Genomic DNA, 27,197 nt, shown 5'->3' with positions numbered 1-27,197 from the left:
TAGCAGTGTCTATATGTTAGTGTTGTGCTGCATTTGATGTGTGTTTGTGGGTCAGTGAGGGCAGGGGGTTATACGAGTTTCTGGCTTTAGATGGTAAAGTCCATTTAAAAAAATAATATAAAAATGACAGAGCTGGATCTGTGACCATGTCCCGTTAGCCAGAGTGATGTAGCAGCCATTGAGGCATGTGTACAATTTGGAAGGCTATGGTCGTTACATCTACTTTAGTATAATGTAAATATAGATTAAACAAAAGTAAGTACTATCTGAAAAAAACATACCTAAAGACATCCCATGGCAAAGAGGCGTCATTGTAGAAGGATCGGTTCACCATGGGCAAGGCCCTCACCGCAGCCATCCAGGACGGGACTTTACCAGGTTGTGGTACTCAACATGGAGTCCTCTGATGCAGGGATCTGCTGCAGCCACCACCACGCCAACACTCAATAGTAATGATTGACTGCAACAGGGGGTTATCATTTTTTTTTTTTTTATCTTCTTAAATGTGGATATTACCCAATTTCTTTGCTCCATATAAAAGTAACCATTGAAATTGAACAATTTGGGGATTGAGAATATCATTAGAAATTTGAGAAACAGCAAACATTTTACCGACCAAACAAGAAAATTTACAGATGAAACACATTAGTCGAGCCCAATTTACTCTAATGATTTGCCTGCTGTGACCTGAAAAAATGGCTAACAATTCAGATAACAATGAGCCACACTTGACCTGACATAATTCATCCTGTTGGCTCAAATATGTATTTATGTTGGTACAACGTAGACAACAATGAATCAAGGCTAATATTTAATCAAACACTAAACCATAATTGGGTTAACAGTGAGATTACATGGAGCCAAAGCCGAAATTGGGCAAATTAGCAAACATTAAAAAAACATTGTAAATTTTCCCACTGCAGACAAATAAAGTGCCCTCCTGCTTCCTCCATATCCCACAGCCAGGGGGAACAGTGTCATTCGGAACCGAGTGGGTCAAACTGACCCACACAAGGCAGCAGGAGGGTTATTAAATCTTATTAAGGAGAACAGCTTGGCTAACATGGAGCTAAAGCTAATTTTGAGCATATAATTGAGCCCAAGTTACTCACCATTCTGGACGAGTCATCAACGTGAACCAGGTCGTCCTTGCTACATTTTTATACGCAACTAACTTTTCAGTGTCTGCGGTCACTCCGGCAGTTTTGTTGTTATCGTTTTGCGGCTCGTTCAAGGGGCTTCTCTTCGAAGTATGCGTTGAGCCTACTTGGCTGGGGAAAGAGGAGGAAGAAGCCGCGGTTATCAGCTGATTGAAAACACCTGAAGATGGCCAGGTGTGTTGTACGTCATCAATCAATCAGTCTCCTCCTTTATATGCTATAGGCACAAAATATTCACATTTCCCTCCAAGTTTCCCTTCATGTTTACATCTGTAATTATAAAATACATCAAAAAGGCCATTATATTTCATCTTCGGCAGGATAAAGAGGAGAGTTAAAAGTTTAAAATTACTCCTTTGTACGTTTTTAAAGATTTCATCCATGCCTCGTTGACCTCTGGCTTTTATTTTGAATCCCCGGGGCTCTTTTTTAGTGTGGAACAGAAACTGTATTGACATTTATTCTGAAATCGTTGGGCATGTCTGTTAGTGTGGACAAAACCTGCACCTTCCTTTTATTTTGGAAACTGTGGGGTTGTGTTTTCAAGTGGACAAACAGAAACTGAGTGTTCTTAAATTACACCAACGTTTTATGTTAACCTCTAAATCGACATGTGACTTTTGTAAAATGAAAACATATCAGTGTGGATGTAGCCTCAGAAAAAAGTTAGCATTTTTATAACCTATAAGTTTCGGTTTGGTGCTCATGAAAGTCAATTTATTTTTTGAATATGAATTCTTCCTATGTGCTCCCCTGTTTGTCAAACTCACTTTTTTTTACACAGATGATGAGCCCCCCCTGGTGAATAAATGAAATTACTGCATGCTTTTGTGTGTTTAACTGTGTTGGGTTGGAGATGGGGGTTCAGGAGCAGGGACAAAAAATTATATGGCCCCTACTTCGAAAAATTAAAAGGGAAAGGGCACCTACTGTGCACTGGTGGTGGTGTGTGCCCTGGACAGGGGTTCGGGTCGGGGGCCTGGTTTGTCGTGGACACAAGCAAGGGGGGGCTTCAAGGAAAAAAGGTTGGGAACCACTGTATAGGGCACTGAATCACTTTTTTTCACCTTTAGAAACAATCAAATTTCATAATTTGGCATGCTATTATCAAAAATGCTACAGTAAATGAACTTGAAAATGACCAGACAGGTAGTTGAGACGATCGAGAACAGGAATTGTGTTTTGAATTGTGCCTTTACAGCAATATCATGATATGATATTATTCAAAAATAATAAGTAAATCTTCCAGGCATCATTATTATTATTATTATTTTTGTTGTTATTTATTAAATGTAAGATTAATAACTGGAATTACGAGATGTTCTGTAGATGTGAATATTTTACATTGAGTAAGTCAGACGTTTCCGATACTACGGGAACTATGAAAACAGTGGCGCATTTGTTTCTACCGGAGCGCTAGAGCCGTTGGACTGTTTGATGATCGTGACGTGGTGATTGGTTACCAAGTACTATCGCGAAAAACATTACGTTTGCAAAATTAGATCGAGGTTGAGTTGTTGGAATAAGCTATCTCGGGTGGAGTAACAGGTTTATCCCTTTCTTTTGACGAGACTTGTACTGTCTGCTGCTAATTTGTCTGGTAAGTTACCCGAGGCCCGAACGAAGACCAGGGTAACATCTGTAGCTAACACTGACTGTGGTTGACTTGATTTCACAAGTATGCACAAGCTTTTACATTAATCTGCATCACCGTCACTGTATGATAAGTCAAAATATGGCGCTGTCAGATCAATTGTAGCCCGAGAAGAAAAGTCTTGCTTTAGTGTATCGTGGCTAACAATAGCTAGTTAGCTTGTTAGCTTCTAGCAGGGCGGCTCGGCTACTTTCACTAGTCAGGTGAATTTGATTTAAGTTTCTGTAGCCGTGTCGTTAGCAGAGAGACTGAGTGGCTGAGCTGGACAAGGATTAATGCTCTCATGTGATTCTGCTTGTGTTATATCCACAATTGGGTCGCCAGGGCTGTGGTGTGCGTGAGAGAGAGGGAGAGAAAGAGAGACTTGACTGATTCTGAACTGATACGGCGGCAGCATGAAGCTCTACAGTCTTAGCATCATCTACAAAGGAGCATCCAAAGCCAACCTTCTCAAAGCGGCCTATGACCTGTCCTCCTTCAGCTTCTTTCAGCGCTCCAGGTGAGTCTAACTGATCAACAACTACTTTTTCATCTTTGCTTTCGGTTTGACTGTGGAGCTCAACATATGTGGGTGTTCTTTGTAGTGACTGTGTTGTTTTGATTTTAGTGTTCAGGAGTTCATGACTTTCACCAGTGCCTTAATTGTTGAACGAACAACACAAGGAAGCCGTGCCTCCGTCAAAGAACAAGGTAAAAAAACAACAAAACGACCCATAATAATGGAAACAATAATTCTGGACTTAACTCAAATTTAAACTGATGCTAACAAGTGACCACTGTCTAGATGGGACACATTGTATTTATCAATTTATAGTGTTCAACAGATCAGTACATTACATCTGTGTTTTGTGACTTGTAGCTTTGGCAGTGGATTCATTTCCCAATCACTAAGTCCTGTGTTTATTTTGTCCCCTTAATTGGTCTTCAACACACACGTGTACAAAATATACACTCACTGGCCACTTCAACAAGGAACACCTGTTAAAGTGAGGAGTGCCACTCGATGTGGTCTTCTGCCGCTGTAGGCCATTTGCTTCAAGGTTCAACGCATTGTGCAGTCAGAGATGATCTTTTTACACCTCGATTTTAATGGGTTTACGTTTGAATTATCTTCTTATCATTCAAACCAGTCTGCACATCCTCATCTTGACCCCTGGCATCAACAAGGCATTTTTGTCCTAGATATTTTCTCTTTTTTAGACCATTCCCTGTAAACTCCAGATATGCTTGTGCATGAGAATCCTAGTAGATCATTTGTTTCTGAAATACTCACACCAGCCCATCTAGCACCAACAACCATGCTGTGTTCAAAGTCACTGAAATCACCATTCGTCTTCATTCTGATGCTCAGCTTGAACTTCAGCAGGTATTGTTCACCATGTCTCCATGCCTAAGTCCATGGAGTTGATGTTGTGTGATTAGCTGATTTGATATTTGCGTTGAGCAGTTAAATGGTGTCTCTAAATGAAAGTCGCTGTAGAAAATATGTTGCCTCGCCATCAGATATGCCATAATGCCAAATCAAGTGACACGAAGCTAGTTACTAAATAACAGAATGCACAGCCAAATTGCATGTGTGCTTATCAGTCTTAGGGTCAACATTATAAGCTTTATTTAAGAGACTGTGTTTTATTTCTGTTTTTCTTAACAAAGTGCACTTACTGACTGAGTTCAGCTGCACCATGAAGCCAAGAAAGGCCATTGCTCATGGTGGAATATGGGATTTCTTTCTGTTTCAGAATACCTGTGCCATGTGTACGTGAGGAATGATAACCTGGGTGCTGTGGTCATTGCAGATACAGAGTATCCACAAAGAGTCTCTTTCACATTGCTGGAAAAGGTTTGAACAAAAACATGTCTATACAGACGCATCATTTTGCACTTTCATGTTATCTTGTATAAAGAGATGGTTACCTGTTTTCGTTCCTTGTTTGTTTTTAGGTACTAGAGGAATTCTCCAGGCAAGTGGACAGTATAGACTGGCCCTCTGGTAATCCTGAAACCATAAACTACAAAGCCTTAGATATTCACCTGTCTAAATACCAGGTCAGTGTGTATGTAATGTAATATGTTTATCAGATAGGTTTTACATCAATCAGAGAATCTTTTTAACTATTTTTGTTGTACTTGTTCTTCCCAGAACCCTAGAGAAGCAGATGCAATGACCAAAGTGCAGGCAGAACTGGATGAGACAAAGATCATTTTGGTAAAATACCTCCGGACACTTCTGAAACAGCATATTCAACATAAGGATGGCATCTATTACAAGTTCATCAGTTTAATTTATCATTATTTACTGTGACTCCACATGTCTGAATTACCTTCTTGCTTTTGCTATTAACTTATCAAGTCATTCTCTTTTCACTACACATGACCTATTTAACTCTGCAGAGGAAGTTATGGGGAATGTATTAATACTGTGGTAAATTGTGTGGCCTTGCCAGAGATTTGCGCTCTCATGTGTGCTTTCTATATTTAACTTTTGTTTTATGTAGCACAACACCATGGAAAGTCTTTTGGACAGAGGAGAGAAACTGGATGATCTTGTGGCAAAGTCAGAACACCTGGGAAACCAGTCTAAAGCCTTCTACAAGACTGTGAGTACTGACCACCATCATCTTAGCACTGAACTGTAAAGGCAGTTGGCCGGCTGCTGTTAAGATGCCTGACTGTGTGCATGTGTGTCCTCGCAGGCACGGAAACAGAACTCATGCTGTGAAATCATGTGATGTCACTGCCTCGTCCTTTTGGAAACGTGTGTCTCTGCCTTTCTGCTTTTCCTACACCTCCCATCATGCACTGGTTACCAGCTCTCAACACAACGGACAGAACAAACGTCTTGTAAGGAGTGGGGTGCCAGGATGAGAGCAGGAGAGGGTGGAAGGTGATATACTGTCTTAAGTGTGACCTATCCGGATTGTGACTGATGGGGGGTTGAAGGAGTGATGGGGTTTAGTCAGGGGGAGAAGTAACGTTTGAATTATTACTAACCTTGTCAAAGGGTAACTATCTGTATGGTGTTTTAAAACCAGCTGAGGACATAATGGTGTGACGTTGTATGTTGGTGGTGTTTTATCTTCAAATCATTTAATATTACTTGGATTGAATCAAATTTTTATAGTTTGATCTCAATTCTTTTTCTTTTTTTTTTTTCCTCCAACAGAGTATTAACCACAGTTGTGCTTTTGCGTCAATGCAACTCTGACAATCCCAGATTTTTCTTATCTTGTGAACTCATACAGTGTGTCACTGTTACGGTTCAGTTCTTCTACACTCACTTTACTCCCAGACATAACCTTTATGTCCACTAGGTGGCCCTGTTTACTTTAGTGTTCAACTGAGCTTCAGTATTGAGGTTTACCTAAGCACAGCCAAGATGCCTGGAAGCGGCTGCTTGGACATGTGATATCAAAATCTCTCAGAATTTTACGTTGATTTTAAAAAAAATCTTAATTATACTGGATTGAGTTACAGGATTTCTTTGCTTTTTTTTTTGTCCTGTAGTGGTAAATAAAATCTTAAACATTCCTGCTTTTGGTGATTGTGTTATATTGAGCGATACAATGTCAAGATGGAGATAAGATGTTTAAATGTCGATACATGTTTCTCCATAGATGCAGCGTTATCACAGTGTGAGTAATGTGTAACTTTCCTGTCCTGTTTAAGAATTGTGTCATCTAATGAGCAGAATGGGACTTGTAAGCTTTTCTCTGTTGATCTGTGCACCATGCTTGTCACTGTGGTAGCTGCCGCACAACACAGGTTTTTACTGTTCACTATTCCACGCAGGCCCACCAGGGCTCGTCTACATCTCTCAAACTTACCAAAATGGAAGTTTTACTGTCTGTCCTTGAGACATGGATCTTAGGAACCGGCAGTGCTGTTGCACTCTGTCCTCTGATTATATATACTGTTACTATAAATGGGTAATTTCATATTGTAAGACACTCCACCGCTGACTGTTTGTTATTGGGCTGAGTGGTGAGAATCATTTTAAAATTAAGTCATGCCTTTGGTTGTGTGTTTTTAGATGTGTATCTGCTCTGTTCCCGTTCTGCAGTATGTATGTGATTTGCTGATCTACACCATCCGCAGGCTGCAATGATGTTGAGTGCTTGTGTGTTTGTGTGCGAGCGATCAGAATTTGCTCTTTCTGCTTTTACAGTGTAAACATTTGTGCAATATCTCTGCAGACTGTTGGTGTTGCTGTGTAAAGCAAAGAGAAAAAATTGAAATATTTACCATAAAGGACAATACATTCACCTTTGTATTTGCTATTTTTAATGACTAACTCATTTAAGGATTATTTCTGAGATGTTAAGTTGATTTTTTTTGTCTTCACAAATCGCAGGTAATGGGGAGCAAATCTATATTACGTTTTACTCTAGCTATTTACAGGCAAGTTCTTGCTGAACAGTCTACATTTAACATTTTCAGGTGGATGTGATCTGCAAATGTAATATTTAGAAAGACTTATAATCAGCTATTTTCTCAGTCAGTATAAACAGTCTGTACTTGAAACACAGTTTTGTTCAAATGCAGAAAATAGGATCTCATTCAGATAAACAGAAAAAAATAAACATGCAAATGGGAAAGCGTTTTCTCAGGTGGTAGTGGTGTGTAGTTGCAGAACATCCTGTAAAACAAGGTTAAGGTAAACCTGTTCTTAAATATACCTTATGTCAACATTTCATCTCCACCTCACTGTAGGAAGGTAAGCTGATTTATTTTATTTTTTTAAAGCACCCTTCATGAAAGAACACATTCAGTTTGGGTTTTTCTTATGGACAAATAACAGCGTTTGCAGTCGCTTCCACACCTTGTATCCAAATCATATGTCTACACGTTTCCTCCTTACAAAGGCTTTACGGTTAAAAAAAGCTCATTTCCAAATTTGAAAATAATTTTATTAACTGTATGGCCGATAGTCACGGCCATAAAAAAAAGTCACATTATTAGTCCTCTGGAACTTAGAGCTGTGGGGGGTTTCATTATTTCTCCCATATCAGATAGTGAGCTCGGTGTTTTTTATTTTGAAAACCGGATGTTGATATCCTAACAAATGAGCTTGAGTCATTGGTGCGCAGGCTTTTACCGTAAATTCTGCGTAAGGAGGGCGTTACAATTCCGCGTCAGTTTGCTCGCGGAGAAACGAGCGTCAGGTAGAGCGCAGCTTCAAATTCACAACATGTGCCTTTATTGGCGTCTACACAGCGTGTGTTAAAGCACTGGTTCCAGCAGAAGCTCCTGAACGCAGCACGAGAGGAGGTGAAGGAGGGAAACTAACACCGTGATGAAGTCTGAAAACACAAGCTCACAAATGTGGACCGAGGTGAAAAACAAGAGCTACGTTCGAAACGGCTCGAAGGTGAGCGTGTGAACTTGAATACAGGGGCTGGAGTTATTGTTGTTTTATAACTTTACTGACACTTTACACTCTTGTTTACAGGCATTACATGGCGGGGTTTAAGCAAATATGTACATGTAACACACATTCATTAAGAGTAAGCCACTACTACGTCTCTGTGGAACTCTGTAATGTCCCCTCTTTTCTGTCTTACCTCAATAAACCCTCAGATTTTCCACATTACTGGACTTCCTTCTGCTGCTGCAGCAGGTTTCATCTCAGCTGTTTTTCTTTCTTTCGATTTCTCTGATCCAAACAAACATAAGTGGCATAAGCTGCACAGAATGAGCCTGGAAGTGGTGTGTGTGCTGTCCTGTCTTTGCCCCCATGTTCTACCTTTTGTTTCTATTCGGACACGAATGTTTTGCTGCATTTTCAGATGGTTGAGCCAGATCTTCCACGACAGCTTTTACACGCTGTTCAGCAGAGGAATGGTGAGGGCTCATTTCCTCTGTCTTCAAATGTTTAGCTCTAATTGAGTATGTTTAGTATGCACATAAATACACACCCTACAGTTGGGAAAACACTTAAAAGTCAAATCCCAGTTAAAAGTACTTCAACTTGATCTCCCAGTCAACATCAATGTTAATCAAAGCTATCCAAGAATTGTACTTTCTTTCAGAGCAGCAGTAGTAGACAAAACTGAACATGCTTAGACAGACACTACTAATACTAATACTAATACTAATTGTAAAACCAGTATAATATGACCGTCTTAAAATGTATATATTGTAAATAAGCTGATCAGGAGAGTGAACTGATTGATTTTTGCTGTTTGAAAATCGGTGTAGAGAACTTGAATATATATAAATAACCACAGACAATGCAGTCCATGTGCTCACTAACAGTTGTTTGGAATAAAACCTGTTCACAAATAAGCATATTCTAGTAGGTTTTATAAAAACATAATTGAATTGCTGCATATTGTCTTGGAAAATATTAATATTTTTCCAAATAAACTTGTGGAATAGGTCAATGCTCAACACTCGCAGCTTTTAGCCTTGTTGTTAATGTTCTCTCTCTTCTCTGTGGAGGTTCAACAATAGCTGTCACTCATCCTTCCAGCACAGAGGAGTCTCTAACCCAGAGCAGTGGGATCATCCCAGGTGAGAAGCACTCTGACCACAATCATGTCATGTCTGTACAGATCCAGGAGCTGATTTGTAAGACATGCCACCCTGAGTCAACAGCGAACAAAGACCACTTACTTCACTTGCAATTCACAAATAAAAAAGGAGCCACGTTACACCACCAACGGCAAACACGGTCTGAAAACATCTTATTTGGCAGGTCATTTTAGCACATGACTGAGAACGAAGTTGCAAGGGCGTCTTTAAGGTCACTGCATCAATTTAATACACCAGAAAGGCACTCCTTTAGAAACAATACTTGTTTTTAAATTTATATTTTCCTTTAGAGCTCACATATGAGTGGCAGCCAGTAGGGCACTTCATGTTTTTACCACTCTAGAGGGAACGTTGATGTGCGTTGATAGGACATTAGGGCACCAGGGGCCCCCTCTGTGTACACCACTGGGAAAAAAGGAAACGTTTCTGACAATTTTAGTGCCATTTCTGTAACACCACCAACAACAGATTCTGCTAATTATTTAGAGACCAAAAAATAATTTCCTGTGACCCATATGTGGGTCCCGACCCAGTCTCTTAACTGTCATGATGTATTGGAAAGTACATAAACCAGATTACTTCAGTGTTGACAACTCACTTTATTAGTATTTTTTTAGTGTGTGTGTGTGTAATTGTGTTGTCTGACTATTTATGTAAAATAAATGAACAAATACAAACTGAAAGTAGACATGCCGATCAAAGCCCTTATCTTTGTCTCTCCACCTGCCAAACCACTGAACAATGAAAACCACACCCACTGGCCACTGCTCTCATCAACTTATCATAAAACACTGTGTATGCAGCTTAAATAAACTGGTCCCAACACAAACTAAATATTAGACTATGTAATATTTTTGTTGTTATTTAGTTGGGATGTAAGAAAATACTGCAATATTTCACAACATGATACTGTATCGGTTCTTTGAAGCGCCATATCCATAAGCTGTGTGTGTTTTCCCTTGTATATTTAAGCCTGCCACATGATTGGTGTAGTGGTTAGCACTCTTGCCTTTGCAGCAAGAAGACCTGGGTTTGAGCCCCGGTTGGAAAGAGGGCCTTTCTGCATGGAGTTTGCATTTTTCTCCCTGTGTGTGTGTGTGTGTGGGTTTTCTCCAGGTTCTCTGGTTTCTACCCACAGTCTAAAAATATGCAATATGGGGATTAGGTAAATTGGTCACTAAAATTGACCGTAGGAGTGAGTGTCTCTATATATGGCCCTGTGATGGACTGGCAAACTGTCCAGGGTGTTCCCCACTGATCGCCCTATATCAGCTGAGATTGGCACAGCACCTTCGCGACCCTCCTGTGGAGGATAAAGCGGTGGAAAATGGATGGATATTTAAGCCTCCAACCACTAGTTAGCAGCAGGTTTTCATCGATTTGCCTCACCCTGACTTCCACCCTTATCACCAGACAAAGTAACAAATATTGTTTATGTATAAATACATTACATCATCCTTGCATGTAGTATCGCAACATCCCATTGTCATTGCTGTAATTGTACGTGTGTGGTTGAACCTGCCAACCAACAATATGTAGAAAAAAAAAGACCTCCCTCGAGCCAGTGTTTGATTTGTCAGTTTTGCGCCACATAATCATAATCGACAACAACTGGCTCTTGTTGTATATAAGGGTCTTATTCTAGTGTAATGAAAACATAACAGTTCTTCATTTTTAGCTGATAATAGACTAATGAAAACAGAATCGCAAATATTTCCTACAGGTTCTGTTTATAGATTCTGTTGCACCTCTGCAGTTGGACAACACACCGCGTTAGACGTTTAAACGATGACACAATCTCAGGGAACGTCGTATTTATAAAACCCAGTGTAACCTGGAGTAATAGAGCTTTTTCACAGCAGCACAAACACAGGTTTGACCACTGACATTTAAATTTTAAGAGAGCCTGGGTCATACTATTCAAGTGTTATTGTCCACTCTGGGAATGTGTTCTAATAAAGTTATTGAATCATAATTATACTGTGTGGTCATTAAAGCACTGATGACAATACTGTGTATATAGCACAAATAAAGTGAAGTGTAAGGAAAAAAGGAGTGCTTTACTAGGAAGTGAAAAGACCAGACCAGTTTTTCCTGCATGCAGCGAGGATGGATATGAAAATGACGAGTACAAATACACAAATGAGCATGCACATAAATCACACAAGGCTCAAAGCAAGTAAACACATTTTTTCTATGGAACTCTCTGCAGAAGATAAGATCTTTAAAAAAAACAAAACTGAAGCACCACTGCTGTTGCCTTTATTAGGGCATGTGTATGATTGTGTAACAAAGTTTTATTTTAACTTGTAAAAAAAACCATGTTGTTTTGCTTTTAGGTGTAATTGCAGCTACAGTGTTCATCGCCCTTTTACTTGCTCTATATGCCGTCCTCTGGAAGTGCATGGTGTCGCCACCACAACGGTAAAGACGGGGGAAAGATTTTACCGGAGCTTCGGTTTTGATGTTGTCGAACCCAGCGATCTTGTGAACTGTCACTTATTCACCGGCCTTCATTCTAGTGTCAAATGTAACCCAGCATATAAAAACAAGCAATACTTATCACCTCATATTATTTGGTGCGCTTGTGCAACTGTAGTTGTCATGGGGGAAAAAAACAAAAAAAACACTCACTCACTGTGTTTCCCTTTCAGAAAGCACAGCAAGGTGCGGGTGAGAATACATCAGAGGAGTTCTGTGTGAAGACTGGCCTCCAGGCTGCATCTGTTCAGCAGGTTAATGTAAGACTGTATTGGTACAGACTCCAATCTGAGAGCAGACTTTGCTCCCAGTCATATGAGAACAACCAAGTGGTAAAATATGCCACTGAAGATTCTCCAAATGGATCCAAAGATCATTTTTAGTAGGTTACTTTGTGCTGCTTTTTCCCTTTTTGTTTTCTTTTCAACACTGCGTTCAGTTTAGGCCACATCTCACTCTTGTGACCAATACACACACTTAAATTATTTTTTGATTTGAAAAACTAATGCCCAATCGTCTCCACTTGACAGTATTTATTATGGAAATTGTTGTGGGGTTTTTTAAAGTTTTTTTTTTACTTTAAATGAATATTTGTTCGTTGTGTCTTCATGGAAATCCACATTGTTTATTTAGTTGTTTACTCAGGGTGTTGGAGCTGCTGTATTTTACAATAAATTGTAGTTAGTTCTAGTGGATGTCGCTGTATAAACTTAATGTCTGACGGTCACAAACAAAACACTTTTACTGTACAGTTTTAGAGAAATTTAAAAGTTAAAAGTTCCACATTTGCACTTTTTATATAGACAAAATTGTCAATTTTGAGATGCAATAAAAAAAGAAAACACAAAACCTTTCCATAAGTTCTGACCAGGACATGTATGAATACTAACATACAGGAAAGTAGACATTTTTACTGTGCAGTATTAGAGACACTTCAAATTAAACTCACATTAACACTTTTTAAATTGAAATGTTTGGGGTTTTTTATTCCCATAAGTTCTGTCACAGCTCCAGGTTTGAGGTCTGACAGTTTTCAGGACCAGTTCTGCAACTTAACAAAACAAATGGAAGTATTGGGCAGGGAATGTGGTTTGGTGGAATTTGGAATAGTGTTGTCAAATGAGACAACTGCTCAATAACCTATGGTTGTCATACTAAATATTAACACTGCAAATCATAACTTGTGACCATTCTGGAATTTAAGATGGTGTGCAGGCATGAGAGAGAAAACGGGATCTCAGGCCATCTCCACTTCTGTCTGCTAAGGTCAGAAATCAGAGGCTGTATCAAACACAACCTGGTTTGATGAGTTCTTCTCCCAGGTCAATATCTGGTGTATACAGCAGAAAGCGATAGAGCAAACCTGCCTTTTGGCAACAGCTTAAGGCTGAAACTGCTGCTGTTGCCTCTGGTGTAATGGTGTGTTCGGGAAGGTTTTCCTGGCATGAGTTTTTATGAGTTGAGTGCTTCCCTTATTGGTCACCTTTTAGTATCCTCTAGTGGTAACGACTAGTATATTAATGTAACATGTCAACAGTCTCACACTGGTTTTCCGAATATGTCCGTGAACTTCAGTAGCCGGAGCAGAAGCTCACAGGAAGCTGTTGTTGTTTGATGGAATTGACAGAATTTTGAGGCTAAAAGTAGTATTGACGTGTTTCTCACAACTAGTCCAAATCCGGAACATGCGGAAACACAGCAGTGGCTGGTAAAGTGACCGATTTCCTGCTGTGAACCAGTTATGTGTGTTTTCTTCATGAAGGTGTAAAGTGTGAGAAGAATTCACTCCGCTGACTTCACCGACAGTCAATCAGGTTTCCGCTATCAGCAAGTGACCTGTTCCGAAATGTAGGAGTCGAGTGTAAGATTCCACTACAGAGAACTGAAGGGAAGGTTTCTCCTGACCATAAGATTAATATGGTCAATCATTTTCAACATAATGCTCGTGAATGAATCATCCTCGTCCTACTTTATAATTCAACACAGCTCTTAGTTCTCTTTCCGCCTGATATGTTTAGCTGCCTTATCACTGGTATCATCAGCATCCTGTAGATAATAATAATAAAAAACTATCTCCACTCGCTGCACAACGAGTGCAACCAATAGCATGAATTATGGACTACTTGGTTAAAAAACTAGCTGCAAATTCAAATTATCGACAACAAAAAAGCATCCCTGTATAGTATTTAGACTTAAAATGGACTCTGTACTTACAGAGTATCATTGGAGACATAACCATATGTAACTGTGCATGAACTCTGCTGACCATCGGAAAGATCGAAGCTTGCTTTGACTTCACTGGACGTCGTTTCTCCCTGTGTCTCCGGGGATTCCTCCACCATGGGGTAAAAGTAACTCTTGTTTGCCATGCAAGTTATTTGCTGAAGGGCAGGTCCTTCGCGGAGCGGTGTGACCGAGTGTGGGCAGTAGTCTTGGACCGGCACAACACACGGAGGCGACGGAGATGAATCGGACGACTGTGAACCAGGAGAAGGTGTGCTCATGAAAACAGGACGGTTCTCTCTCAGTGTGGATGGTTTGACCAGAGGAGGGTGAGAATTTAGGATCTCAATGTCACAGGTGATGCACTCCTCCATCTTGTGGGAGGGCACCCTCTCACCAGTCTATGCAAACAAGTACAGTGAATTATATTAATGTACATTAATTTTTAAAGAGAAAAAATGTGTCCATACCTGCTGCAGGAAGCTGATTAACTCAGGCGTTTTGATGCTCATACCAGCAGGATAAACAAAAACCTCTGTCAGTCTTCTTTTCAACCTGAAGGTGAAACAAAACGATAACAGATGTGGTCGCTGGTCATCTTCTGCAGGACGGAACTCTGATGTATAGATTTAAATATCAAGCTGCTCACAGTTTTCTTTGACACCACAGTAATATGATGCAGCTGAGTGAAAACAGGGTAAAAGTCAGTATCTTGACCAGTTGAGTGGAGTCTAGGAAAGGAAACACGGGATGAGCAGTGCACACAAAGCAAATAGCAGAACTCAAGCCATAGTATTGGAATATGATCAATAAAGTGAATGATATTTTTGAATCTAGTATGACTTGAGTGGACGCAATGGCACTCACAGTCGGTTCTGGTGGCGATGGTGATGCTGGTTGGTTGTCCCGGCCCGTTCTTAGTGAGAGCACTCACACAGAAAGTGTATTCTTGGCTCTGCTTCAAACCCTCTACGGTCACAGATTTCCTCCGAGGGTCGGCCACTGATATGTTGAAGACATCCATCGCTGTAAAAGTGCATTAAATCTATTATAAGGAGGCCTTGTCTGACATAAAAACAACAGGCACTGTACAAACAAACATAGATACTAGAGCTGAAACGATTAATTGATTTTTAATCGATTATTAAATGAATCAACAACTATTTTGATAATCGATTCATCGGTTTGAAGCTTTTTTCATGATTAAAACAAGATTTTCGATTGTTTAAGCGTCTGAAATGTGAATATTTTCTTCATTTCTTTGCTCTGGAGAACAAAGAAATCATTAAAAGTAAATCATTTTGGTTTGTGGACAAAACCACATCATTTCAATCGCTAGTTGCAGCTCTGATAGATCCAAAAAAAAGACGTACAACGTGTGAGTTCAGCGATGAGTGTCTATTTTTCAGAATAGAATCTACTTGGTACACTTCAGAGTTGTGGATCTGGGAGTTCAAGCTGGTCTGTATCTGTCAACATGTCTTTGATACACTCATATTGGAACTATATTGGAACTATAGGCCAGGGATCTGCAACCTGTGGCTCTTCCGCCCCACTGCAGTGGCTCCTCATAGCTTTGAAGTTTAAGGTTGTTTAGCTTTGAAAAACAACTGTAAAGTTGTTTTAGCTTTGAAAAACAACTGAAAAAAAAAAAACATGTCTATTTTTATATGATTCAACTTGCGTCTTTCAAAGAAACACCTCTGTCTAAAGATCAAGGCGTTAAAGTGTTTTGATATGTGGTCAAAATACGTGACACATCCTATGTCTATGACGTCAACTGTGACACTGAAAACCTCCCCAAACCCAACAAAGTTGTTTTTGTGCGACGCAAAGGCATTCAGCACTGAAATGAAGAAAATATTATTATTTCAAAGTGGGTTATAATTTATTTCATTCATTTTCCACAAACAATGGAAGGACTCAAATGGGCCTACGTAGTACTGTTTTTCCTTTGTTTACAGGCAAATGCAGCAATTACAGTAAATTGTCGTTAAATTTCATAAATGTAACAAACTAGAATTGCTTTATACATAGTATATCGATGCATAAAACTCAATATACGTGATGTTATTTTCATTTTATGTGTCAAATTGGTTTTGCAGCTCCAGATTAATATTGCTTGGTTGGAGAGGAGCCACCTGTACTTGGCCACTGAAAGCTTCATCCAGCAGGATTATAATTCAGTCCTGTACCTCATAGGGAGTCATTGTAAAGTTTACCCCTGTAATCCTTCCTCTGCACCCACCTGCGGAATGACATGGCAGCATGTTAGGTCCCACTTCCTTTACAGTAACCAGGTAACCAGTGATGAATGCCACATGGGACGGATCGTCCTCACTGTAACGCCATTCTAATGTCACAGATGAGGATGTAGTCTGAACAGGTTCAACCAGACTCGGGGACGGTACTGCTCCTGTGGGGAAAATGAGGTGTTTTATTTTTTTCTTTGCCACATGTAATGAGACAGCAGATATGTTTGATTCCTACTCTTTCAAACATGAGACACATCAGTCAGAATTAAAACAACTTCAAATACGTAAACACTGAGTGCTGATCTGCAGCAAAGGCCTCCATCTGATAAGATAATAAAAAAATATGCTGCTATGCTGTGTTTTTTCAACTACGGCATGTTTACAAAAAGCAAGATTATTATCACTTTCTTGTGTCTGCTACCTCCTCTCTATATATCTTACAAACAGGAAAGAAAAGGTCACAGCTGGATGATGTTTTCACAAGAGCCTCAGATGAAGACATCCTGTGTCAAAAGCTTTGCTTCTACACCTTGTGATGCAACGTTTTATTTTTAAAGAGCTCTCTGGCTTTCGCCATGTCGACTCAAACACCAGCTCTACGTAGGACAAGGGTCACTCACAGAGTCAGAATCAACACTTACCAAGCTCTTGTGAGTATCCAGTCTGTATCTCCAGCAGTCTGTGTCCATTTTCTGTGCACCCATAGATATTGAAGGTATACCTACATCCTGGTTTGAAATGCCCTGAGAAGATAAAGGTCTTTGACTGTCAATGCCACAATTCATATGCCGTATATGATGAACTTGTATTAAAAACAATTACCAGCAGGGAGGAGTAATGTGTTGTTTCCCTCTGGGATATGTTTCCATTGCAGAGGCGACACAGGATCTCCCAGGATGCACCACTCCACTGTATAGCCACACGTCGGTTGGTCCCACTCGGACCAGGACAGATTGAAACCAGCAGCTGAGCCGCTGCTCAACCGCTTCTCCTCTGGGAGGTTCTCTAGACAGAAAACATTTAATATACAATTATGTCAAAGTGCTCTGTCACTTTTAATTCTGTAATTAACCATGTTCAAAAGACGGCAAGCAACCAGCCGTGGATCACACACTTGCTGCCAAACTCATAACTTTCCCTTTGCTTAGGAGGAGCCCCAAAATCCCCTGAAAAACATCTGAGAGGAAGTAAAGATGAAGACATGAAAGCGATAGCATCTAGAGCTGAAACGATGAATCGGTGAATCGATTATTAACCGATTACTAAATTAATCGGCAACTATTTTGATAATCGATAATCGGTTTGAAGTTTCAAGATTTCTGATTGTTTAATCTTCTTAAATGTGAATATTTTCTTCATTTCTTTGCTCTGGATAACAAAGAAATCATTGAATCATGAATAATTTTGGTTTGTGGACAAAACAAGACATTCGAGAACATCATCATTTCCAGGTTTGACGAACACCCATCAACATTTTTTAAGGTTTTCTGATCTTTCATGGACCAAACGATTAATCGAGAAAACAATCGACAGATTAATCGATTATGAAAATAATCGATAGTTGGAGCTCTAATAGCATCTGAAAATGAGAGGATCTCAGCTGACGCCCATGTTTCGCCCACCTCTGTCATCCAACTTTGGGATGGTGATACGAGCAGGGATGGAGGAGCCGGCGTGGAGAACAGCCTTAACAGTGAAGTCACACTGTTGTGGGCCAATGGAAACCTGCGCCTGGGTCTGTCCACCATCTGTCCACACAGTCTTGTTCTTGCCCTCCGGCCACCATTGAACTGTGTAAGCTTTGGCAGTCTCGGTGGCCGCTGAGCCAGAAACATCCTGGGAACAGAGGTGGTCATGACAGTGGATGCTCTGGTTCTACTGAAACAAAAACAAAGAGTGTGCACCACTTCTTCAGGCAGAGTCTCACCATTTTCCACAATAGAGTAACTTGACGAGTGTAGGGGTAAGACAGCTGCTTTATTTTCCTCCATAAGTTTAAGGTCACCAGTGGATCTGAGGGAAGCACATGCACATTATTATTTGCATTATTTAGTGCACACATATACATGAAGAGTAGTGACAATGATATAGAAAACAGTACAAACTTACACGAACAAAGACAACAACAAAAAGAAGGAAAAAGATAATTGTGATAATTAAAGAAAGTGAGTTTAGTTTGGGATTTATTGTTTATTATTTTTTAAAATGAGCTTGTTGTGCATAATGTTACAGTGCACATGTAATGATGGTATAACTACCAGTATGATGGTACAGCAGGAAGCTAGAGTTTGGCTTTGAACCAGTGTTGTGATGTCAAGGCTTTATTTCCTAAGCTGCTTCAAATAAAGATAACATTTGATAACATACAAGCAAAATGCCTTCTGTGGGCCCTCTTTGGTCTTGACTCAAACTTCATTGACCCCAAAGGACTTTTTACACACCATGAACACAAACACAATCCAACATGTGATGCGAACGTTTTGTACTCACGCGTCATAAAGGGTTTTGGCTGCGTCCAGTTTCCCCAAAGCATGCCATTTGCAGAGCAGCGCACCCTGGTAGAGTAGTGAGTGCTGGGGAGCAGATGCTCCACTTTGACTTTGCAGGGTCCATTTATGCCACTGCAGTTCAGCTTTGACAAACACACAAACAAATCTCTGTTACATTCAAACTATTGTCAAATGAGTTCAGACTGTTAACGTCGACCAGCTCCCCGCGACCCTGTGTTTTCCACATAGATCTTGTGTCGCCCAATGACATTATTGCACTTGCACACAGGAGTATAGGAGGTGATTTGTTTCATGTCAACACAGACGGAGGCAACAGTGCACTACATCGCTAGTAAAGCGGAGCGGAAAATAAACTGAAAGCACCCACAAAAGTTTCAGAAGTGAATTCTGCTGCTTGAAAAACCTGTCATTGAGCAAGTTTGATGGGATAAATGCTTCTTGCACCTTCCCAGCCCTGTGGTGCCGCTGTATACACACAAATGCTCCCTCGGTAAGGTATGACAGTATTGCGTGGCAGGACGCAGCTTACAAATAATGATACTTTTTTTTTTTTCTACTAAGGAAGAGTAATCAGAGGTAGAAAAATAACATCAACAATAAAAAATAATAAAAAAAAAAGCTTTAAAATGGATGAACCTCACCGCTGTGGTGGCCTTTGTGTTGACAGTGAGCTGACAACAGAGTTGCGTGAAGTTCCCTTGTATGATCCATGACATGGTGGCGTCTGTCACTCCTGGGCTCACACTGTCCCACTTCACAACAGGAAACACTAACAGCCACACAGACATGAAACCCACACACTTGATAAAAAGGTCATTTCCCACGATATTATGGTTATTTATTATGTAGTTTGTGCAAACTGCACAAACATCACAATTTCATACAACTGACATTGGTGTTTGAAAAAAGTCTGACCTCGGTCGGAGATATTGAAGCTGTAGCTTTGTGCCTCCTCTCCCAGCTTGTCCTTCACTACCACAGTGACGTTGTATTCGTTCAGGTGTGGTATGGACGGGAAAGTACAAGACCATGTCTGACATTCGATGGGAGCCAGGTCTGTATTCCTGTGTTTACACCAACAAAGACATTTAAAAAAAAAAAAAGTCTATATTTAAAAGATATTTAACAGAACATTATTATTCGGTGACCTTATATCTGTTGCTCAGGTTCACTGTTGGAATTAGTTAGCTTTAATTAGTTTTTGTGGGTTTGCTAGTTTTTATTTTATGTAAATGCTTAGTATTTATTAGTTGTACGTATGTAATATGGAGTATGCAAGATGAATAAAAGGTCATAATCAGTGTTATTGTGTGTCATAAAAACCCAACAAAAGATGCCATTTTATAGGACACATGAACAACCATCTCTGGATCAAATACAACAGTCTACAAGAAATTAGCCTGAAGTGCAGAATGTGCATAATACTGCTGAGGTTGGATGCAGTTAGTGTGTCAGGTAAAAATCAAATAGCCAACAGACTAAAGACACACATAAACCCAATAATGAATGTTGTGTTTAACTCACGCATTGCCTTATTTCCCACATTGTAAACAAAAACAAATTGAGAACATTTATTATGAATGCAAATTCAACCTTTCAAATTGACGGCACATGAACCCAAAAGGCTTACGTATGAAATAGGTAGTTATCTTTTTTTAATTATTATTTCAGTTAAAGTTTTTTTTTTTGTTAACTACAATAACCTTACCCTGTGTTTTGACTGATTGATTCATTTTTTTTAAACATTCTGTATAAATTCTTTATGTAAACATTTGTTGACGTGTGTGCTTACTCTACATGAAGGGTGTATGTTCGCTTGTTGCGGTCATTCGGGTGTAGTTTTCTGCCTGGATCCCAGGTGCAGGTAACAGTTGTCATAGATGAGGTCACACAGCTGAGGTTTCTGGGCTTCTGCGGAGGAACTACAGAAAAACATAGAAAACTGTATGCAGAGGTGGAAAGTAATGAATTACATTTCACGTTACTGTAGGTGCGTAGGTTTCTTGTGTACTTTTTAAAATTTGTAATTTTACCTTTGCTGAAGTATGCTTTTTTGGAAGTATTGTACTTCAATACATTTTAAAGGGTAAAGAAATGTTGGCCTGAATTTAAAAAGTCAAATTCACCCACTGGAAACTTTGGCAGTAAATGATGAGGACAGGTGAATGAATGATGAGGACAGGTGAATGCATGATGAGGACAGGTGAATGATGAGGACAAGTAAATGATGAGAACAGTTGAATAATGAGGACAGTTGAATAATGAAGACAGGTGAATGAATGATGAGGACAAGTAAAGGATGAGAACAGGTGAATGAATGATGAGGACAGGTGAATGATGAGAATATGTGAATGCATGATGAGGACAGGTGAATGAGGACAGGTGAATGCTGAGGACAGGTGAATGAAAAATGAGGAATGATGAATGAATGAATGAGGAAAGGTGAATTGGCGTTAAGGTCCCTGAGTGAGAAAGTTAAAACATTTGTGACCTTCGACCCATTTTGACTGACACATTATGTGTTTACATATTTTATTCTGTCAGCACTTTAATTTGTAAAGGTTTTGCATTTAATTAAAAACAATTCATGTGAGATTTGTGTCCCCTTGTCCGTTTTGCGCGAGACAAGAAACTTTATTGAAAATTTTTACTTTAACCTAAGAACATGTTTAGACCCGTACTTTTACTTAAGTAAAATGGGTAACACTTTATATTAAGGTATACATATTCACCATTAACTAGGACATTAATTAAGATTTTTCCTGAAATTAACTCCTAATTATCCTCTATCACTGTAAATGAATGCAATAGTTGTTTCTGAATAATGGTGTGAATAACCAGTCATAATAGAGGTAGAATAAGGTTATGTGGAATAAGGTGTCAAAATACGTGCTTAATAATTACTAATAAAGGACTAGTATGCTACTTATATGCATGTTAGTAAGCACCTAATTAATGGTGAATATGTGTACCTTAATATAAAGTGTTACCGTAAAATGTTATCAAAATAGTGGTACTTTAGAAGAATATTTCAGTACTCTTTGCACCTCTGACTGTATGGCAATAGTATGGAAATACTATTATAGTAATATAGTAATATGAAATAACATCTTATTTCTGTAGTAATCATAATAGAAAATGTGTGCAGGGCATAAGGGAGGTTGGTTTTCACATTTATAACATGGTAATTAATCATGGTAGCCTATAGTAATTTATTATTATCAACCTATAACCTGGATATCACTTTAGACATAATTTAGTACGATGTAAACCCACACCTGTTGTTAATGTTATCACCGAGCTGGAAGTTGAATTACAAATAATATGCCATTACCATAATAATACCTCCCAAAAACAAAAATAACCACCATAATATTATCATTCCGGTTTCTGTACTGTAACGTAAAGTGTTCCCCATTAATGTGAAGGAGCGTTCAAACTCACAGCTGACACGGTTCATGATGGACCTGCTAATGCCTGTTGAATCCCTGCAATTGAGTATTAGGAATTTAAATATATGTGTTGGGAAACGCAGGTTCTCTACAGCGATGGCCTTAACTCCGGCTCCGATGCTGATCAGAGGGTATTCCCGGTCACTGAGGGTAATGCTGGTGATGTTGACTCCTGCCGGGGGAACACAGCAGAATGTGGCGTTGCTGCCGACTTTTAGCATCTGGTCCCTTGGAAACATTGTGATCGTCTTTGCCTTTGCACCTGCAGGACACAGAGTCGTTACCATGCAGTGTGAAGACGATTTGAAATATTTGCCAGGTCTACTGAAACCTTCTCTGCTGTCACTCCTTAATTAGTTTGAGATACTAGACAATGTGAGAAATGTACATAATGTCACATATACATGAAAAAAAACAACTGAAAAAAACAACAACACTGTGCTACTGTACTCCTACAATTAAACCTTTACCTATGCAAGCACACTATAGACATATTGCAAAAGGTGCATTACAAAAGACACTTCCAATTGCTGCAACTCCTGTTGTGAAACACTGATATTAAGAATGGCGAGAGCAGAAAACAGGAAATACTGCAATATCTGATGATTAACGTGTCCCCTGTGTGTTAACTTGTATTAAGTTCAAGGATCAGAATGGCATCATCTCACCACTGTTAGCTTTCCATTTGCTCCAGGGACTTGGAACAGACCGGTTGTAGAAATGTCGCACCCTGACAAAGTGATCCACGCACTCCAGAGGCAGATCTGAGGTCCAGGTCCATTCGTATCCATGTGAACCGACAGACCGCGCACTGACATTTTTCTAGATAACCAAAGACAGATAGAAATATAACAGATAATACGTTTTGATTGGTGTCACCATCAGAGCAAATCCTATTAAAGAAAGTAGTAATAGTCAGTACTGTTAAAGTGACAGGGATGCAACTATACAGAGGCTTAAAACAGCATGACCGTGATGGAAAACGAATTACTCACATTGTAAATAATGACGTGGTCTTCAGTGCGGCTAATCTGGATCTCATTGATGCCACCCGCAGAGCTACTGTGGTTTAGCAGCCAGCTCACCACCAGGCTCTGCTTGTCACTGACAGCCTCCAGATGACTGATAGTTGGCTCCGGTAGCTGCCAAACTGAAAGTGGTGCACAATGGGTGTTAAGTGACAGGGGAATATTTAAGGACACTTTGAGCAGGGACGTAGAGAATTGAAACGATTCAAACTCACCAGTGTCAGAGCAGCGTCCGCCGTGATCCTCAGAAAACCTCAGATACAAGCACAAAAGGTTGATGAAAGATATCCTGAAACTTTTCATTCTAATTAAGTAGAGAAATGACGGAGGTATAACCAGAGTCAAACGCTATCCATTCACTGTACACACTATCTAACAGAGTCACAAATGAACAGTTATTGGCGGCCCGCCTACAATTACAGCGGAAAGTATTACGTAATAACCCCCACACACACACACACACACACACACACAGACAAAAACACTAACGTTTGCCACCACAGTTTTATATACAGCACAATACGAATGTGGTGCGTCATACTTTTGATTACAAAGATTACAAGAGCACACATATCAAACACAATATTATTAATCTTGATAGTGTATGAAGTCATTTACATACAATAAATTATCAGGAAAAGCAGGTGAACAGAGAAAAACTAAACACAGCCGTTCTTTACAGAAAACAATTAGAGCATATCAGATAGCAGAAGATTTTTGGCACTTGTGTGAAAATAAAGAAAAAGGAAGTTGTGCATAGGTAGCTTGTCCATAACACTATACATATATTTATTATTTATACAATGATGTCATGTATATAATTTATATCTTCCAGACGCTCACAACCGCTAATAAATATCGCTGAACATGACATATGAACAATAACAGCCCTCTCTGTTGGCTTCTTCTCAAATATTTTCCATTTCCGTATAAGTGCTTAGGGGGGGAAATAATAATCCAGATTTCCTGACACTTTGGCTCCCAGTGTTTGCAGAACAAAAGGTTCCTCTCCCGTCAAACAAATCAAACGCATATTAAAACAAGTCAAATTAAAAACACAGCAAATACAAATAGAAATGCTCGTTTGCAAAAAGGCACAATGGTTTGATCACAAAGAGAATGAGTAATGGCTAATTAAGGCACATCAAATAGGACTTCCTCCTTACAATTGTTCCCTTGTGTGATTACACAGATGGATACAAACGCACAAACACATACATATAAGCAACAGATATATATATACACACATATATATATTAATGTTGGTCCAGTTATATACGTCAGGCAGCTTGTGTTGTTTGTTCCTCTCACATGATTCTCAGAGATACACAACATTCTCCTCGCCTCCCTCCTCCCCGTTCTGTCCTTCAAGCGAGAGGTACGCCTGCGGGTGAAGGAGTGGGGTGAGAGAGGGTGAGGTGGAGGAGTAGTCCTCGCAAAGTTCATGACCTGTGACCTCAAACCTCCAAGGACTTAGGGACCGCTTGTCCGATGGTGGAGTGAAACCTGACGGAGGAAGAAGACAACGTCATGAGTGATTTGCAGATGCAGTATGTAACATCATTCGTGTCTTAATCCTTTTTAATGCCAATTAATGAAAAAGATCGTAAAGTGACTTCAAAAATGAGACCGTCTGCAACCTCCTCTGTTGGCTTCAATGGCCTGTAGACTGACATACAGTATAAGAATTTGAATGGGATCATATTTTCAGTGAAGAACGAAAGGATGGGACGTTATGCACCCATGTGCCTCAGGAGTTGTTGTAGTTTGTGTCGATTATTTTATTATTTAAATAATAATATTTAAATGCAATAATTATGTAAAACCGAAATGCTATAATAGTGTTTTTATTTACAGTGTATATGTATGAATGAAAATGAACTATATCGACCAACAAATAACACACAAACGACCAGCTATTTGTCTCCAGACTTCTCACACACAGGTTTCTGCAACGCTGTCACTCAAAAACTGGTTCCGCCTTTCAGACCGTTCCTCCAATCATCATGCAGAAGCCCAGCAGCCATCCCAGAGAAGCTGAGCTTCCATGGAAGTGACGTTTTTGCCGCATTTGTCCAATCGCCGCCGAGCTCACCGTAGTGAAAAAAAACCTTTCCTGTGGCGTCTCATAGAGAACAGTTTAAGCTCAGCGTCAAGTTCAGTTAAGTTTAGCCCCTTTAATGTGTTCTGTTATGATGTAAGGCATCATATTAAGGCACTGTAAGGTTTCTTACAAACTTGTATGATTTCATGTACAGTAAATAGTCTTACTCGTATTTGTCCGCTGTGGTTGTGCCATGACTCTGCTGTTGAACGGGTGGACAGAGTCATTCAGAGGCTGAGGGCAGCTGTGGCTGTTGCCGAATTTGGGGTACGTCAGACAGTCAGGGGGCTGTTTGCTGTGGGCCTGACTCAACAGGGTGTTGAGGCTGTTGTAGAGGCTGGCGCTGATTTCCAGGTTGGCTGCGTAGCTGGAGCTGAGCACGGCGTCGTCGCGGTTCTTTCTCAGACACTGGTGTTGGTTGTTGTTGACGGGCTGGTGTTGCTGCAGCGAGGTGAGCAGGGCCGCTTCACTGTACACCGAAGAACAACCGTCCAGACTGCCTGAGCGGCTGTGGCCGGACACCTGGGACATTGGAAATCAGAGACATGAGGGACGTGATATGCTCAGCAGTGTTCAGTGTTTTGTATTCACCTATTCTCCTAATCCCTCTCATACCTTGAAACCATCCAGTGGTATTGCAACAGGCAAGCTGCTCTGGCGGTTGTGTCTCCAGCTCTGGAGAAGCCTCTGCTGTGCTTCAATCCTCTCCTTCTCCCTCTCCACACTCCTCTGGCCCTCCCTCAGTCTGTCCAGATTCTGCTTATACTCCAGCAGCTGGGCCTCCAGCTCCTCACGCTCGCAGCGCAGACGCTCGGCCTCAAGGAGGCACTGCTGCTCTCGCTGCTCCAGTACACTCTCCTGCTCACTCTGTGACCAAACAGGACATACGCACATCAGAAAACAGCAGCATTTACAAGTTTAAAAGCTTTAAACTGCTCTGATCCAAACTTTAAACCAGTGCTCCATTGAATGTGAGAGGCTCACCTGCTGTTTCTCTTTGACCAGACACTCTTTGTCCCAGCGCTGCTGCTCTTGTTTCAGCTTCATACTGAGTTTCTGCACCTCATGCACTTCTTCTTTCTTCCTGTCTGTACCCTTTTTTTCAGCTTCCTCCTTCCTCCTATCAAGGCTCCTCTGCTTCTCTTGCTCCTGGGTTAAAAACAGAAAATGGATTTCTCTTTTCTGACTTTATTCAACAATTAAAAAAAGCAACAGAATTACAGTCCAAGTTCCCTTAGACTACACCCTGGTAGCCTATACAGTATGTGGTAAAAACATTTTTATCATGCAAATAATGTGGCAGGTACCAGACTGTTTTGGAGGGTAGAGAGAGTTCGTAGATGTGGTCTTTCCCCGTCCTGCAGAAGGAGTTTATGGACTTCGTACCAGCTGTCCTGGAGGGTTACAGCAGCCTGCAACAAGGAAACACCTGCTCAATCGTCTCGTCTCACGTGAACGCTACCACCTTAAGATTGGGAATTGAAAAGCATCTCTTCAAATCTGAACCTACATCTATTCAAGTCCTCTATCTCTTATCTTATCTGCCATGTTTGACCTCTGCTGTAAACAATTTTAACAGGGTTGAGCAGGTGAACAACGCCATCATCCATCAAGTCTTTTCAACTCACTCAGGTAGCCACACATCAAAACAACTCCTTTTCTCTGTCTTGTTTGTTTTCTTACCTGAAGACTATAGAGAAGCTGAGTCAGGCTCTGGACGCTCTCTGCCACCTACAGAACAAAGGGCGTATGAGTTCCCGTCAAACAGTTAAAGCTGTGGTGTGTCATTTTTCAGT

At 40.2% G+C, this 27,197-nt stretch overlaps 4 protein-coding genes across 14 annotated transcripts in view; 2 read left to right on the top strand and 2 right to left on the bottom strand.

Moving 5' to 3' along the window:
• The first annotated feature begins 2,563 nt into the window (after positions 1 to 2,563).
• Positions 2,564 to 6,341, top strand: ykt6 (YKT6 v-SNARE homolog (S. cerevisiae)). The gene is made up of 8 exons (XM_058637229.1): positions 2,564 to 2,760; positions 3,139 to 3,313; positions 3,422 to 3,504; positions 4,554 to 4,654; positions 4,756 to 4,860; positions 4,955 to 5,020; positions 5,310 to 5,411; positions 5,508 to 6,341. The coding sequence occupies exons 2-8, from the start codon at positions 3,210 to 3,212 to the stop codon at positions 5,541 to 5,543; spliced, it is 597 nt and encodes a 198-aa protein (XP_058493212.1). The 5' UTR covers positions 2,564 to 2,760; positions 3,139 to 3,209; the 3' UTR covers positions 5,544 to 6,341.
• A 1,335-nt stretch (positions 6,342 to 7,676) lies between these two features.
• On the top strand, positions 7,677 to 12,134 carry sb:cb288 (uncharacterized). Of its 3 annotated transcripts, XM_058637231.1 has the most exons (5): positions 7,694 to 8,182; positions 8,601 to 8,655; positions 9,256 to 9,327; positions 11,688 to 11,772; positions 12,003 to 12,134. In XM_058637231.1, the coding sequence occupies exons 1-5, from the start codon at positions 8,108 to 8,110 to the stop codon at positions 12,049 to 12,051; spliced, it is 336 nt and encodes a 111-aa protein (XP_058493214.1). In that variant the 5' UTR covers positions 7,694 to 8,107; the 3' UTR covers positions 12,052 to 12,134. The 3 variants fall into 3 exon arrangements, with proteins under 3 accessions (XP_058493213.1, XP_058493215.1, XP_058493214.1); XM_058637232.1 differs by lacking the exon at positions 11,688 to 11,772 and having other exon boundaries at positions 7,683 to 8,182; XM_058637230.1 differs by lacking the exons at positions 11,688 to 11,772; positions 12,003 to 12,134 and having other exon boundaries at positions 7,677 to 8,182; positions 9,256 to 9,682.
• Positions 12,135 to 12,390: 256 nt separating this feature from the next.
• osmr (oncostatin M receptor) lies at positions 12,391 to 23,740 on the bottom strand. 2 transcript variants are annotated; one of them, XM_058637227.1, is made up of 17 exons: positions 23,513 to 23,740; positions 23,265 to 23,419; positions 22,938 to 23,091; positions 22,262 to 22,531; positions 20,610 to 20,739; positions 19,733 to 19,881; positions 19,459 to 19,586; positions 18,798 to 18,939; positions 18,235 to 18,320; positions 17,930 to 18,143; positions 17,130 to 17,312; positions 16,949 to 17,050; positions 16,301 to 16,468; positions 14,920 to 15,078; positions 14,702 to 14,783; positions 14,523 to 14,607; positions 12,391 to 14,453 (listed from the first exon to the last, which is right to left on the bottom strand). In XM_058637227.1, the coding sequence occupies exons 1-17, from the start codon at positions 23,598 to 23,600 to the stop codon at positions 14,040 to 14,042; spliced, it is 2,709 nt and encodes a 902-aa protein (XP_058493210.1). In that variant the 5' UTR covers positions 23,601 to 23,740; the 3' UTR covers positions 12,391 to 14,039. The 2 variants fall into 2 exon arrangements, with proteins under 2 accessions (XP_058493210.1, XP_058493211.1); XM_058637228.1 differs by having other exon boundaries at positions 16,949 to 17,035; positions 23,513 to 23,681.
• Positions 23,741 to 23,782: 42 nt separating this feature from the next.
• LOC131464630 (rho guanine nucleotide exchange factor 28-like) overlaps positions 23,783 to 27,197 on the bottom strand; it is a 37,439-nt gene continuing 34,024 nt past the window's right edge. For all 8 annotated transcript variants that reach the window (XM_058637219.1, XM_058637218.1, XM_058637222.1 and 5 more), the window contains 6 exons: positions 27,085 to 27,132; positions 26,709 to 26,813; positions 26,386 to 26,550; positions 26,017 to 26,268; positions 25,569 to 25,923; positions 23,783 to 24,803 (listed from right to left, as the gene is read on the bottom strand). In XM_058637219.1, the coding sequence (XP_058493202.1) occupies positions 24,616 to 24,803; positions 25,569 to 25,923; positions 26,017 to 26,268; positions 26,386 to 26,550; positions 26,709 to 26,813; positions 27,085 to 27,132 (1,113 nt within the window). In that variant the 3' untranslated portion in view covers positions 23,783 to 24,615. The remainder of the gene's footprint in view (positions 24,804 to 25,568; positions 25,924 to 26,016; positions 26,269 to 26,385; positions 26,551 to 26,708; positions 26,814 to 27,084; positions 27,133 to 27,197) is intronic.

This window comes from Solea solea, chromosome 8, assembly GCF_958295425.1.
Source record: "Solea solea chromosome 8, fSolSol10.1, whole genome shotgun sequence".
Lineage (NCBI taxonomy): Eukaryota > Metazoa > Chordata > Actinopteri > Pleuronectiformes > Soleidae > Solea > Solea solea.
The sequence above is the reverse complement of the archived record's forward strand: the minus strand, read 5'-3'. Positions and strand labels throughout refer to the sequence as shown.